General features: G+C 29.0%; 1 protein-coding gene across 1 annotated transcript; it reads left to right on the plus strand.

Annotated features, from left to right (window-relative positions):
• Nucleotides 1-9,669: 9,669 nt before the first annotated feature.
• LOC109188177 (protein trichome birefringence-like 43) lies at nt 9,670-12,616 on the plus strand. The gene is made up of 5 exons (XM_019338740.1): nt 9,670-10,010; nt 10,105-10,276; nt 10,359-10,534; nt 11,311-11,469; nt 12,292-12,616. The coding sequence occupies exons 1-5, from the start codon at nt 9,691-9,693 to the stop codon at nt 12,605-12,607; spliced, it is 1,143 nt and encodes a 380-aa protein (XP_019194285.1). The 5' UTR covers nt 9,670-9,690; the 3' UTR covers nt 12,608-12,616.
• The last annotated feature ends 2,558 nt before the right edge of the window (nt 12,617-15,174 follow it).

A 15,174-nucleotide genomic window follows, 5' to 3' on the forward strand; every position in this document is an offset into this window, starting at 1 on the left:
TGACTGGTTGAAGTGAAAACAAGCAATTGAGGTAGAGCTCAACTCGCTTAATCAAAGAAAAGTTTTTGGTCCCACCGTACTTACCCCAAAAGATGTGATCCCAGTAGGATCTAAGTGGGTATTCGTACGGAAGAGGAATGAAAACAATGAGGTGGTTAGATATAAAGCGAGATTGGTAGCTCAGGGGTTCACGCAAAGACTCAGAATTGATTTTGATCAAATATACTCTCATGTTATTGATGACATTTCATTCCGCTATTTAATATCACTGGCAGTAAACATGAAATTAGATATGCAGTTGATAGCTTACCTTTATGGGTCACTAGATGCTGATATATACATGAATATACCCGAGGGTATTCAAATTTCCAATATGAGGGAGAAATATCGAAACATGTATAGCATCAAACTCCAAAGGTCATTATATAGCTTGATGCAATCTGGGAGAATGTGGTATAACCATTTGAGTGAATTCCTCCTGAAGAAGGGATATGTTAAAAATGCTATTTGCCATTGTATATTCATTAAGAAGTCATCTAATGGTTTCTGTATTATATATGTCTTTGTCGATGACATGAACATTATTGGGACAAATGAAGACCTTATAGAAGCATATTCATGCTTAAAGACAGAATTTGAAATGAAAGACTTTGGGTAAAACCAAGTTTTGTCTTGGCCTACAGATTGAGCATCTCCCCAATGGAATTTTCATTTACCAAGCTAACTATGTTAATAAATTATTGGAGAAATTCTATATGGATAAATCTCATCCCCTTAGCACTCCAATGGTAGTCTGGTCCCTTGAAGCGGAAAATGGCCCATTTAGACCTAAGGAGGATAATGAGGACGTACTAGGACCTAAAGTTCCTTACCTAAGTGCTATTGGAGCCTTTCTTTATCTGGCTAATTGCACTAGACTCGATATTGCTTTCTCGGTGAATTTACTTGCTAGATTTGGTGCCTCTCCAACCAGAAGATATTGGAGTGGAATAAAGCATATCTTTAGATATCTCCAAGGGACAAAAGACCTTGGCCTTTATTTTGAAAACAACCAGGACATTACTTTGACGAGGTATTCATATGCTGGTTATATGTCTGACCCTCATACTGCTAAATCGCAAACTGGTTATGTTTTCCTTTGTGGAGCTACATCTATACCTTGGAGGTCCATTAAACAGACCTTAGTTGCTACCTCATCTATTCACTCGGAGATAATTGCTTTATATGAAACCGCACACGAATGCGTATGGTTGAGATCACTGATACAGCATATCCATCGCTCATGCGGAACAATGAGCAATGTTGATTCCCCGACTGTCCTATATAAGGACAATGCAGCATGTGTTGCACATATGAGTAATGGGTATGTTAAAGGAAACCTTACTAAACATATCGCTCCTAAATTCTTTTACCCACATGAACTCTAGAAGAGTGGTGAGATACTTATTGAAAAGGTTCGCTCTAGTGAAAATCTGGCAGATTTGTTCACTAAGTCCCTGCCTACATCTACCTTTGAGAAATATGTTTATAAAATTGGGATGCGAATGCTAGGAAGACTGTTGTCTTCAGGGGAGCGATAAACTCTAAAGTTTAAATTTGAAAGATGATGCCCGGAAGGCTTACAGTTGTACTCTTTTTCCCTTAGCTAAGTTTTTCTTCCACTGAGTTTTCTTAGGCTAAGGTTTTTAATGAGGCAACTAATATGCAACACATACTTTATACTACATGTACTCTTTTCCTCGACTAGGTTTTTCCCACAGGATTTTTTTAGCGAGGTTTTTAACGAGGCATGAGTATAATTATTTAATGGCCAAGGGGGAGTGTTGTAAATATTTATATTTATGGTCATTAAACTATTAGACCTTTCACTAGCTTAGCCTTTAATCATGTATTGATGTTGTGTACTTGAAAGGTTGTATATGATCACTATATAAGTGAATGAAGGTGAATGAAAGACTACACACTTACATGATTGTGGTGCTCAATTGTGTTCTTCTCCTTCTTCCTTCTTATTGCTTTATTCTAAAAACGTATACACATACATACAAACCTCAGACTATTACTGTGCATACACCGCGAGACAACTAACGACTTGATAGACCAAAACGTAACAATAACACCATAAATCAACCACTTACGTAGAAGAAAATTAAAACCTCTAAAAATCCCGAGAGATTTTATGGAGTTCCTACAGTTGATCTTACCAATTGAAACCAAAAAAAAAATTAAATTAAAAACAACGAAAATTGCTTAGCGTTCAACTTTTGCCTCGATTTTTTGAGTAGTTATAGAAGCAGAAACATATGATGTGTATGATAAATCAGCCCAAATAATAATAATAATAATAATAATAATAATAATAATAATAATAATAATAATAATAATAATAATAATAATAATAATAACAATAATAACAATAATAACAATAACAACAATAACAACAATAACAACAATAACAACAATAATAACAATAATAACAATAATAATAATAATAATAACAATAATAACAATAATAACAATAATAACAATAATAACAATAATAACAATAACAATAACAATAATAATAATAATAATAATAATAATAATAATAATAATAATAACAATAATAATAATAATAACAATAATAACAATAATAACAATAATAACAATAATAACAATAATAATAATAACAATAACAATAACAATAACAATAACAATAACAATAACAATAACAATAATAATAATAATAATAATAATAATAATAATAATAATAATAATAATAATAATAATAATAATAATAATAATAATAATAATAATAATAATAAGTGGAATGTCATTTTTACTCTCATTTTTAACAACCCTAACATTTATTTAACGGAGAGGTGAAGAAATAACCACTTTAAAAATAATTGAGGGGATAAAGTGGTTACATAAACAACACAGGGGGAAAATGTGCTATAAGTAAACAACTCGGGATAAAAAAAGTGTCATTTTCCCTTTTTCTAATATATCATCGATTAATATCTATCTATCTTTATATCATCACCCAATATTATATATTATATACTTCTTCTGTTCCATTTTATGTGTCAGATTCGATCAACGAGGCTTGACTAAAATTATTTACAATTTAATTTTTCATAATATTAAGTTTAGAATTAATATGTAAAATTTATATATTTAGAAACTACATTAAAAGTACTATTAATCACAAAAAATTAAATTTAAAAATTATAAGAAAATGCTATAGAAATAAGTAAAGAAAAAAAAATTAGTTTGACTAATAAATAGTAATTAGAACAGATAAAATAGAATAGAGAGTATTAAATAGAAAATGACAAATAATTAATTGTCCACCACTTTTGATGCACTCTTGTGCACTTCATTTAACTTTTTGTTTGTTTGCTTTTTTTTTTTCCCCCTCTGGAAATGTGCGAATATTGTACAATAGTTATGTTGTGCAACCGAATGTACCATGCGCATGGTGCATACGGTTCAAAACGACGTCGTTTTGATTAAAAACGCGCGTCCTACTTAAAAAAAAAAATCAGGTTCGACTCTCAGTAATAGCATTATTGTGGATATATAGTTATGAAATTGTGGATATATAGTTATGAAATTGTGGTTATATAGTTATGAAATTATGGATATTTAGTTCATTCATTGTGGATATTTAGTTCAATCATATATTGTTGATATTTAGTTCATTCATTGTGGATTTTTACTTCATTCATTCATTCATTGTGGATTTTTACTTCATTCATTCATTCATTGTGGATTTTTACTTCATTCATTCACTGTGGATATATAGTTATGAAATTATGGATATATAGTTATGAAATTGTGGTTATATAGTTATGAAATTATGGATATTTAGTTCATTCATTGTGGATATTTAGTTCAATCATATATTGTGGATATTTAGTTCATTCATTGTGGATTTTTACTTCATTCATTCATTCATTGTGGATTTTTACTTCATTCATTCACTGTGGATATATAGTTATGAAATTGTGGATATATAGTTATGAAATTGTGGATATATAGTTATGAATTTCTGGATATATAAAAATGCTATTGCCGGGAATCGAACCTGATTTCTTCTTTAAGTGGAACGCGCGTTTTTTTAACCAAAACGGCGCCGTTTTGCAACCGTATGCACCTTGCAAGGTGCATTCGGTTGCACAGCATAATTTGCTAATATTGTACTGTAAGGCCGAGCTGAGGCGAGTTTTAGAAAATTAGGCCGGGGCCTGTTATGAAAATTTAAAGCCTAGGCCTGGGCCTGAGCCTATATGTAGGCTTTTTGTTAGGCTCAAGTCTGAACCTATAATTGGTCTGGCCTGACCTGAAGCATTTTTAAAAGCCCGTTTAATATGTAGGTCATTAAAAAGGTTTCAAAGTAAGTTTTGCTTTGAGTCTATTTAAAATCTAAATACTAAGTCTTTTTAAAATTTTTAATAAGTATTTCTAAATAATTTAAGAAATATACTTAATACAAAATTAATATATAACTACATAAGTATATCACCACAATGCAACATAATAGTATTAAAACATATATAAAATAAAATAAAACAAATCACAACTTCAACATGCTTGTTAACTTGTTTAAGAATAAATTCAATTATAGTATTGATTGTCATCTTATATAATCTTATAAATAGTTAACAATTAACTCACATAATTAAGTCGTAACACTTCATTAAATATTTAACAGCAAGAACACTTATAATAGGATTAACAACAATGTTTATACTTGAATCAGAATTTAGAATGCAATTTTGAAGATGGAGTGTTAGGGTTTGTAATTATATATACTTGGAATTATATTGTAAATATAAAAATATATTACGTATAAAATAGAATATATACTAACTTAATATTAGAAATAAATTATATATATGTGTGTAAATAGGCATGAAGGTCGGGCCTGGTATAAATAGGCCTAGCCTGTTTAGTTTTTAGGATTCAAAATGAGCTCAAGCATGGCCTTTTTAGTAAACAAACCAGACCTTAATTAGGCCGGGCTTTAGGCCCCTACGAAGGGGCCTAGCCTATTCCCACCCCTATTTGCAGTTATAAGCTAAGCTTATTTAGTACTCCGTAGAGAGGCAATCATTATTGTGTGGACCATGGTCCACACAAGTTGTGTGGACCATATTTTGTCTATTGTAAAATAATATACATTCAGTATAAAAATAATGTACATTCAATACAAAAATAATGTACATTGTATTCAGGTGATATACATTATTTTTGTTCTGAGTGTACATTATATTGTATAATGTACATTCAGTACAAAAATAATGTACATTTAGTATATTAAAAATGTATTTTTTGTTATGGTCCACATAACATGGTCCACACAATAATTTTCCGTAGATAGGAGTTGATTTGGTAACCAAATATATACCTTTGCCCTAACAAGCAAAAATGCACAAAATTATTTTCTAAAAACTATTTTCTACCGAGTACTAATTAACTTGTGGTATGATGACAACATTTATCTTCTCTTGTGTAAAAAGAATTTCTCTTATATAAATTTGTATATAATTCATTTTTTTTTTGTATATAATTCAAATTAGTTGGTGTATTATAACATCTTAAAACATAACAAAAATAGAAAATAATTGCATGCAACCAACATAGGACATGGGATAGCTTTCCTTGTAAGGATGCACTGAATTATTGAAGTTGAACGGTGGCAATTATGAAAATGCATCCATTACTGATCATTATGCTTTGCTTTGCTTCTTCCCAAAGATGACATTATAAATATATATAGTACTTCAATTCTTCCCAAAGATGGCATTATAATTAAATATATATAGTAGATGACTCACGTGCGCCATTTTTTTTTTTTTTTTTAGCTCAATTATAATATAGTATCTGTTCATATACTTTCTCAACCTACTAAAACGCAAAGAACCAATAACGCCTCCACTGAGGCTCAAACTCATAGTCTTCCGAATGGAAGTTCAACCCGGGTACCATTAGACCACATAGTCCTAGTAAAAAAATAGGATTTAAGTCATTGATAAAATCTAGATCAACAGCTCAAATTGAAGAATTTTTATTTAAAAGAAAAAAACGGACTTCCTAGTAATATTGATGCAAATGATCAAGTATCTCGGACTTACGCACCTTAAGTTTTAAACATAAGCACTTTAAGAGTTAAACTGATGCACTTTAAACTAGAAAGTAACACACCTTAAACTTTAAACATATATACGCACCTTAAGCTATAAAATTACGCTCCTTAAACTATAAATTTACACACATTAAGCTTTAAGCATACGAACCTCAAGGTATAAACTTACGCACTTTAAGCTATAAACTTATGCACCTTAAATTTTGAGCTTAGGTTTAAACTTACACACCTTAGGTTGTGACTTTAGGCAAAATGATCATAATGCCACCATGTTTTTTAATTTTTCTTCATTCTGAGCTGTTGATTTTGGCAACATCAGAGGTTGTGATTAATACACACGTTTCACCTGGGAAAAGCAATGAACATAATCAATTGTGTGTGTGTGTATGTGCACGTGCGTGCATGTTTGTGTGTGTGTGTATATGTGTGTGTCTGTGTTTATATATATATATATATATATATATATATATATATATATATATATATATATATATATATATATATATATATATATATATATATATATATTTGTTTGGGGCACGGCCTAATGCTAACGGTCGCCCAGGCGAGAAATGTCCAGATTAACGAATCAGATGTAATTTTTAAAAAAAATAACGCAGTGACATTTTCATAATTAACTCGAACTTCAAGTAAATGTGTTACAAGTGCAAGTAGCTGGTGCACCTTTGCAAGTAAAATCATTTACAAGTGCAAGTAATTTACCTTGTTAATTAGGTGCAACTGGTTATAATGTTAGACGCACTTAGTATTGACATTTTACTTGCACATGTAATACATTTTACTTGCATTTGTAATACGATTTACTTGCACATAGGTGCACTAAATGAAACTGCTACTTGCACTTGTAATACATTTTACTTGCATTTCGATGTTCAATTATTTATGAAAATGTCATTGCGTTTTTTTTTTTTTAAATCAGTGTTTCTGATCCGTTAGATCTGGACACATGGATGGATGACATGCGTTCTCATTTCTTTCTTGGGTGAGCCGTTCGCACCTGAATGCATTCCTATATATATACTAGTTTTTTTACGCGCTTTGCGCGAATGTAATAATGCCCAATGATTATTTTTAGATAAGTATTTCAAAGTATATCAATGCAATATTATATCGGAGATGTTCTAGGTAAATAAATATTGAATTTGTTTATTTAAATCGGTAATTTAAAGTATATAAATGCAAGATAATATATGAGAGATTGATTATATTGTCACTAAAATAAATATTTGCAACTTTGTAATAACGCTAGTCTAAAAATGATAGTCTAAATAAATACTATTTTTTGTTTAAATTTCTCTAATTCTTCTTAATTCTTTTTTGGGAGCATTGTCATTGTTTTCATCTTCAGTGCATGTCATCTTTTTTTATTTTATTTTATTTTATTTTATTTTATTTTTAGTGTGTCATGTGCAATTGGATTACTGGTGGTAGAATAGATGGATTCATTGTGCAATGAGATTATGGTGTAGGAAGCTTTAAATTTGCCTTGGGATTGTATATATGATGGGATCTTAGTTATACTATATATTAACTCTTTATCTTACAAGCACCTATTGATATTTGGTAGTGATAGTTTTTCCCCTACATGTTTCATGCGTTGTGAGATGTGTGTCGTAGGTTATCATGTGAAAGTATTGAACAAATTAAAATATTAATATTTATTATATTTGTATAAAATACTTGGTAAATAAATATATAACATATTTTGTATTATAACTTTGATATTTAATTATAAGATAATGTAAAAAGAAGACAATGGACAATGTAGTGAATATAATAAATTAAAAAATTTGAAGGTAATGAATCTTTGAATTGTAGAAAATAAAGATAATATAACTAATGAAATGATATCTCTTTTTAATTTTTTTATAATGAATAATTTTTTTTTTAAATAAAGGCATTATAGACAACTAATTCTAAATTAATTAAATGCATATGTATTATTTTTTGTTGTAGCTACTAATTTATTTAATTTAATAAGAGTAATAAAGTAGCGTACATACTTTTCATCAACAATAATGAAATCATTGATTTTTTTAATTTACATTCGTTGTTGAGACAAATTGTTTTGAGAGTTCGTCCATGACAATTGTTACAATTTCTGTCAATATAGGATGATAATAAATAATTCAAAATATATAGTTACAATATATATATATATATATATATATATATATATATATATATATATATATATATATATATTGTTATAATGATATAGTAAAAATTAACTTACAAATTTCTTTAGAAGTTTTCATGCATTGATAAAATTCTGATATGTAAACTTGTTCAATTGGAGCTAGTGGGATGTCAAAATTGTCAATTCTTTGGAAAATGGTCTTACAGTTTTAGAGTCCAGGTGTAATTGTATTTATGATCAACCACTATGTATTTAGGTCGCGCAGGTCTGACAATGATGTAAGAACAATTTTGTCCGATAAAAAAAATAATAGTATAATATTTGTAAAGTAATGTACAATTGTACTACTATAAAAATACATACAAAAAATATTAATACTATAACGACCTAAATAATACCAGTAATGCAAAAGTATAATTTTAAATATTAAGTTTTGTTCTGATCTAATTAATCAAAAGAAGATTAATTAAGCGGAAAAAAAAAAAAAAAAAAAAAAAAAACTTAACCTAAATTTGTTTTTTTTTTTTTTTAAATGCATAAAAATCAAATGATTTTTAAAGTTCTTGATTTATAATCTTTGATGCTTAATTTGAATATTATGTATTTAGTGGACCTAATTATTTGACCAAAGTTTATTTTAAATTTTATATTATATATTTTTAATATATTTTAACATATTTGTAGTATATATGTTTAACAATTATGCCAACTCTAATTGGGATGGGGTTCGAACTTAAGACCTTTCTTATAGAAATTAATGAATAAGTTAAAAATAATTAATAGTTAACGGAATATTCCTTGTGCGCACCGCCATTTGGCCCTATCCACTGAATCATTGAGTCATTTGTTCCAGGATAGTCCAACCCGTACGCTCCTGGCGTGCTCCTGTCTCAAACCCAACAAGTGGTGATGGCTTTTTTCCTTCTTCAAGTGCACATTTTCCTTCTTCAAGTACATATTTTCCTTTTTCAAGTGCATATCAGCATATGTTTTGTCGCAGTACTTAATTTTTCCTTTGAGTACAAATCCTTATAACTTTTAGTGCAAAAATTTAGCTTTCAAGTGCACATTTATGTGAGTATTAACTCAAAATAAAATTATACATACATTTTGAAAATTCATTATTTACTTATGCACAAAAAGCAAAATTTCTTAGTATCCATAACCCTTGCATTTCGACCTAATAAGATAATAGAAGGGTGAATCACGAATTCACCATATTAGAAGTCTAAGAAAATAACTGAGCTGCACACCAGACAAAATCATTATTTACTTGAATAATTTAATTTTTTTTTTTTAAAAAAATCATCCTTCTTCTCTGTCTCTATTTATACACACATGCATAGAGCAGTCCAAATCTGAGACATGAGCATCTGCAACTTAATGTGTAGATAAGATGAGACATTGCATGTCTGCAAGTTGGGGCTGTGGTCTGTTAACAACGTTGTTGTTGGATCTGATGTTGTTCGTACATTCAGGTGGTGCGATGTTGATAGAACATTATTATTATCACCGCAAAGATTCATCACAACAAAGCATTAGTAAGTGTGATCTATTCCAAGGAAGTTGGGTGTATGATGCATCGTATCCTCCGCTGTATAATTCATCGGATTGTTCGTTATTCATGGAGACAGAGTTCGACTGCCAAGGAAATGGACGCCCGGATAAACTCTATCTCCATTACACTTGGCAACCTTCTGCATGTGATTTGCCCAAGTAATTCTAAGGATCGTTTTTTTTTTTACTTTTAATTTCTTCTCCGATCCGATCCACTTCTAATTTTGATCAATCAAATAATATAATAATGCAGATTTGATGGGAAGGAGTTTATGAGGAGATTGAAGGGGAAGAAGATGATGTTCGTTGGGGACTCTCTAAGCCTCAATCAATGGCAGTCCCTAACGTGCATGCTACATGCATCATTCCCTCATTCAAACTTCACAATCCAGAGGAAGGGTGATCTCTCCACCTTTATTTTGCCGGTAATTAATAATAATTATGTACAATTTACTTTCTTCTGAAATTTAATTATATTTACCGTACCATATATTGGAATGGGTGCAGGAGTTCAATACTTCTATAATGTTATCACGGAATCCATTTCTGGTTGATCTGGTTAAGGAGAACATAGGTGAAGTTTTGAAGCTTGATTCAATCCAAAATGGCAAAGCTTGGTTAGGGTTTGACTTCCTCGTATTCAACACTTGGCATTGGTGGCTTCACAGGGGAAGGAAACAACCGTACGTACTTCACATTATTTTAAACTCTCATCATATATATAGTTATGTAACGGATTTGCGAGTGATTAAAGTTTATGAGAACCAAAAATGTATATTTACATGACATACTATATAATATATTGTATATTATGTGATTATATATATATATATATATATATATATATATATATATATATATATATATATATATAAACTTTGGTTGATTGACAAAATTCGATAGAATTTCACAGAAAGAATTAAAAGTGAGAAAAAACAAAAAACAAAATTTGTGCATATATAAATTTCATAGTCATACACAAATTACAAAAATACCTTAATATTATCAAATTTAGAGCAAAAGTGACAAAAACTCTTATGTTAAATATATTCAAGGATGTTTGTAATAGGAAACTATAGTTACCACAAGATTTCAAGTTTGACTTTCTAGAAAAGTTGTCTATATATTGACTATTGTTCTTTTTGGTTTGAACCCATCAGCTATAAAGAACCTAGTCTTGTTTACTTGTGGTTTTATGCCAATTAAGATAACAAAGTAGATTTCACCACCCACAGTGCACATTTCGGTAAGTCGGTAACATTGTGGTTTTTTCATAAATAATCAAAATTATTAATTAAATTTGATGTTGTTTCAATTTATATATATCTTTTTTTTAATAGTAATGCTGACTCTGTTAGAATGTAGTATATGTTCATAGCTACTTTCTCAATCTACAATATCATATTATATATATATGATATTTTTTCCAATAAATATCAATTTTCCTTTTGATTTGCAGATGGGATTATATGCAAGAAGGAGAGCAAGTATATAAAGACATGGATCGTTTGGTTGCCTTTAAGAAAGGGCTGAAAACTTGGTCAAAATGGGTTGAGTCCAACATTGATCCTACCATAACCGAAGTGTTCTTCCAAGGGACCTCTCCTACTCATTCCAAGTAACCCTTTTCATTTTTCTTTTAAAGGAGAAAAAATATTTTTTTTCTTTCTTTAATCATTTTGATTCGTCACCACTAAAAGTTACAAAGTATATTCTCAACTTTACAAGATTGTGGTTATTTTTGCATGGTCGATTTTTTGAATTTTTGTGGCTTCGTTTTTATAAATAAATGAGGCATTATTAAAAGTATAATGGTAATTTTTAAAATTAATACCGTAAAATATATTATTCTTCTTTTCAGTTAGAGAATGATTTTGTCATTCTCAATTAATTAGGTCCTAATTATTAAGAGAAAGAAGTGATTTGGGAAAAAATAGATGAGTTTTAGAATTAATTGTAATTTTTTAATTTTTTAAGTAGCTAGGTCAAAAATAAATATTGGACCCTCTAAAATTTGAGGCTATTGTTGTTGCTCATCTTGCATGGCCCAAAATCCCACCATGTTTGCTATATATGACACGAACAAAAACATAAAACAATGTTAGTGTTTAAATCAAAACCAATCAGACTAGCTACTCAGACCAATAAGTCCAATATGTGGTCACTCTCACTAGGAATTAAACTTATAGCTTTGGAGTTGCCAAACCAAGACCAACTTGATTAGAATTACCATCAAGCTGTCACAATCTAATTCAACTTTTGATAATGCGGGCATGGATACGACTAAAACGACCAATAACGAATATTCGAAAGACTAAAAACTCTTTACCATCCTTTTAATTTTGAATCACCATTTGCTGCAAGTGAGACTTCAACAATCAAAGTTTATCTCATGAGTGAATAATTATGTTGATGATATATGTGTATATTTAATTTATAGAGGCGAGGAATGGAATGGGACAAGGGGAACAAGTTGTGAAGGAGAAAGACAACCAATTGGGGGGTCAGTATACGCAGGCAGCCCAAATACAGCAGCAGAGGTGGTAAGGGAAGTGGTGAGCAACATGACTAATAAGTTGGTGACACTGTTAGATGTGACCACACTTTCTCAACTAAGGAAAGATGGACACCCTTCAATCTATGGCTATGATGCCAAGGGAAATGATTGTAGCCATTGGTGTCTGCCTGGTGTTCCTGACACTTGGAATCAACTCTTCTATGCAACTCTTCTTCATGGAAATTCTAAGACTATATGAGAGACCAAACACCCATATATATATATATATATATATATATATATATATATATATATATATATATATATATATAATAGGGAGATTCGTAAAAAGTGATGATTAATCGAATCTATTCATACAAGAATTGTTGAAAAATAATAAGAAAAAAATACATGGTTAATTTTATAAATATTGCAAAATAAATTTAAAAATTTGTAATAATTATAAAATTGACCCGTAATTTTTTTACTAAAATTCTTAACTATTGATTAACTCTGATGGACGGATGAGATTAGGTCTTCACTTTTTACAAGGTTTTTATTTGAACATATCCCTATATATTATTAAAGAGGTTCATGAGATAATTAAACTCATGATTTATTATAGGCTTGCTCATTTCATTTGTTATTCCAAGTAACTAGTACTTTCACTCGTGCGATTTACGGAATGAATTTGTTGTAATATATTAAGAATATTTGGATTGATATATAATTATTTAAATTAGAACATCAAATATTATATAGTGCAATTGAATATATGATTTGGATCATTTATGTGTTTTGATGTTATCATTGCTTGAATTTGAGCAAAATAATTGCTCAAATTAATAGCTAATCGTACGCATGCGGTGCTGTAACTTTGAAGATTTTATTTATCATTGTTTAGTATTTTTTTTATATATAAATTAGGCAAATATGCTCGTTCTCTAGCAACTCAATTATAAGAATGAATTGCTATCTGAATTCATTTGTATGAAAGATATATTTTTTGTCTAGATATATAGCAATTTTGTCATTAAAAAAACATAATATTAACGATTGTATTTACACATTATTGAAATCTCTTTGTAGACGACATTGATAGTAGCAATACAATCTTGTCCATCATCGTCTAGAGCTAACACCTTCTGTCCATCAAGATGGGTGACTCAGGTGAAAATTTAGTATTTGAATTATTATTATTGGTGTAAATAATAATTAATAAATCATTATTTCTTAATAAAATTTTGCTATTACGCAGAATACATATTTATATATTATGTAGTATAGAATTAAAAAATAAATAAATTTATGAAAAAATCAATATATGAGCATACTTTGTTATATATATATATATATATATATATATATATATATATATATATATATATATATATATAATTTATATATTATATATAATATACCATCATTGAGAATGCGAAATGGTGCACTCAATGAATTTGTAAACACTCCAATTGTAGATCGGTTCTTTGTGCTCGAAAAAATTGTACCATCTAAAGATGAATTAGTATGTATTACCTTTTTTGAGGGGTCAACATTTTCTACATGATAAAAAAAATATTATTTATTGAATTGATAATATTAAATTGGTATAAGATTCTATAACACACAATTGTCCAGATAAATTAAAATCAATATATGAGCATACTTTGTTTTATATATATAGTTTTTTATTTAAAAAATATCAATATAAAATATAAATATACTGATCTATTTATATATCAAGATTGCAATAATTATTGATGTTTGATAAGAATAATTATTAATATAGATATTAAAGGTATATTATTCGTATATACTTGAGTGTGTGTATATATGTTTAAAATAATACCTATAATAATAAATTCAATTAAAATAACATATATAATAATAAATTTATCATAAGAAAAAAATACAAACACAACAATATAACAACATTATAAATATAAAATCACAAATTATAAAGTCCAAACATTCATATACATTTAATTATTTATATATATTTTTTTTTGAATTTTGGTTAACCGTTCGATTAATTCGGTTAATCGATAGTTTCGAACCGAATTAATTAATTGGTGAATGAAATTTTACAAATCATTTAACAATTAATTGAACCAAAATTTTCACTTAAAGAATAGTTAACCAAAATTCTTCAATTTGATCAGTTAGCCGAACTTTCACCGAAATTTGCATATCCCTATAAATAATAAATAAAAAATTCAAATAAAATCAAACTATTCTAACATAGCACGATTAATTAAACTCTATCTTATATTTAATCTTTTAAAAATTGTTAAAAAAATAATTTAAACACATATTATTACTAAATAATTATTAATTTAAATTAAATGTAAAATAATAATCTTTATCCTATTTTTTTAATACAATTTCTATACACACACCCAGACACAACCTAACCCTACTGCCGCTTCTCCTCCCTCGGAGTCACCGCTCTCTACCTCGGCGCTCTCATCATCTCTCTTTGTCTCACAACCTCTGCAGTTCCGTTTCTCCGCCCTAGGCGTCTTCGGCTCTCTGCCCTCAGCACTTTCGAGTTCGAAGCCCATCTCTCTTCATACATGTGAGGAAATCCATCGAACAGGTGATATGTTTGAACCACCTTATTGTAAAGTACATGTTTTTATTACTCCAAAATACTTGTACGACTTAGAACTAGGGATAGGGTTTCACCTTTCACTGGATTTGAGTCTGGATTTGTACTTGCACACTTTTTTCACCACATTTCATTTCAGCTCATTTTCCCCTATGTTTTTTATTCTCTTTCCTTTCCTTGCGTTTTCCCCCCTCATTGGCAATAGTGAGATTTTA

The sequence above is a fragment of the Ipomoea nil genome, unplaced genomic scaffold (assembly GCF_001879475.1).
Source record: "Ipomoea nil cultivar Tokyo-kokei standard unplaced genomic scaffold, Asagao_1.1 scaffold0191, whole genome shotgun sequence".
NCBI classification, from domain to species: domain Eukaryota; kingdom Viridiplantae; phylum Streptophyta; class Magnoliopsida; order Solanales; family Convolvulaceae; genus Ipomoea; species Ipomoea nil.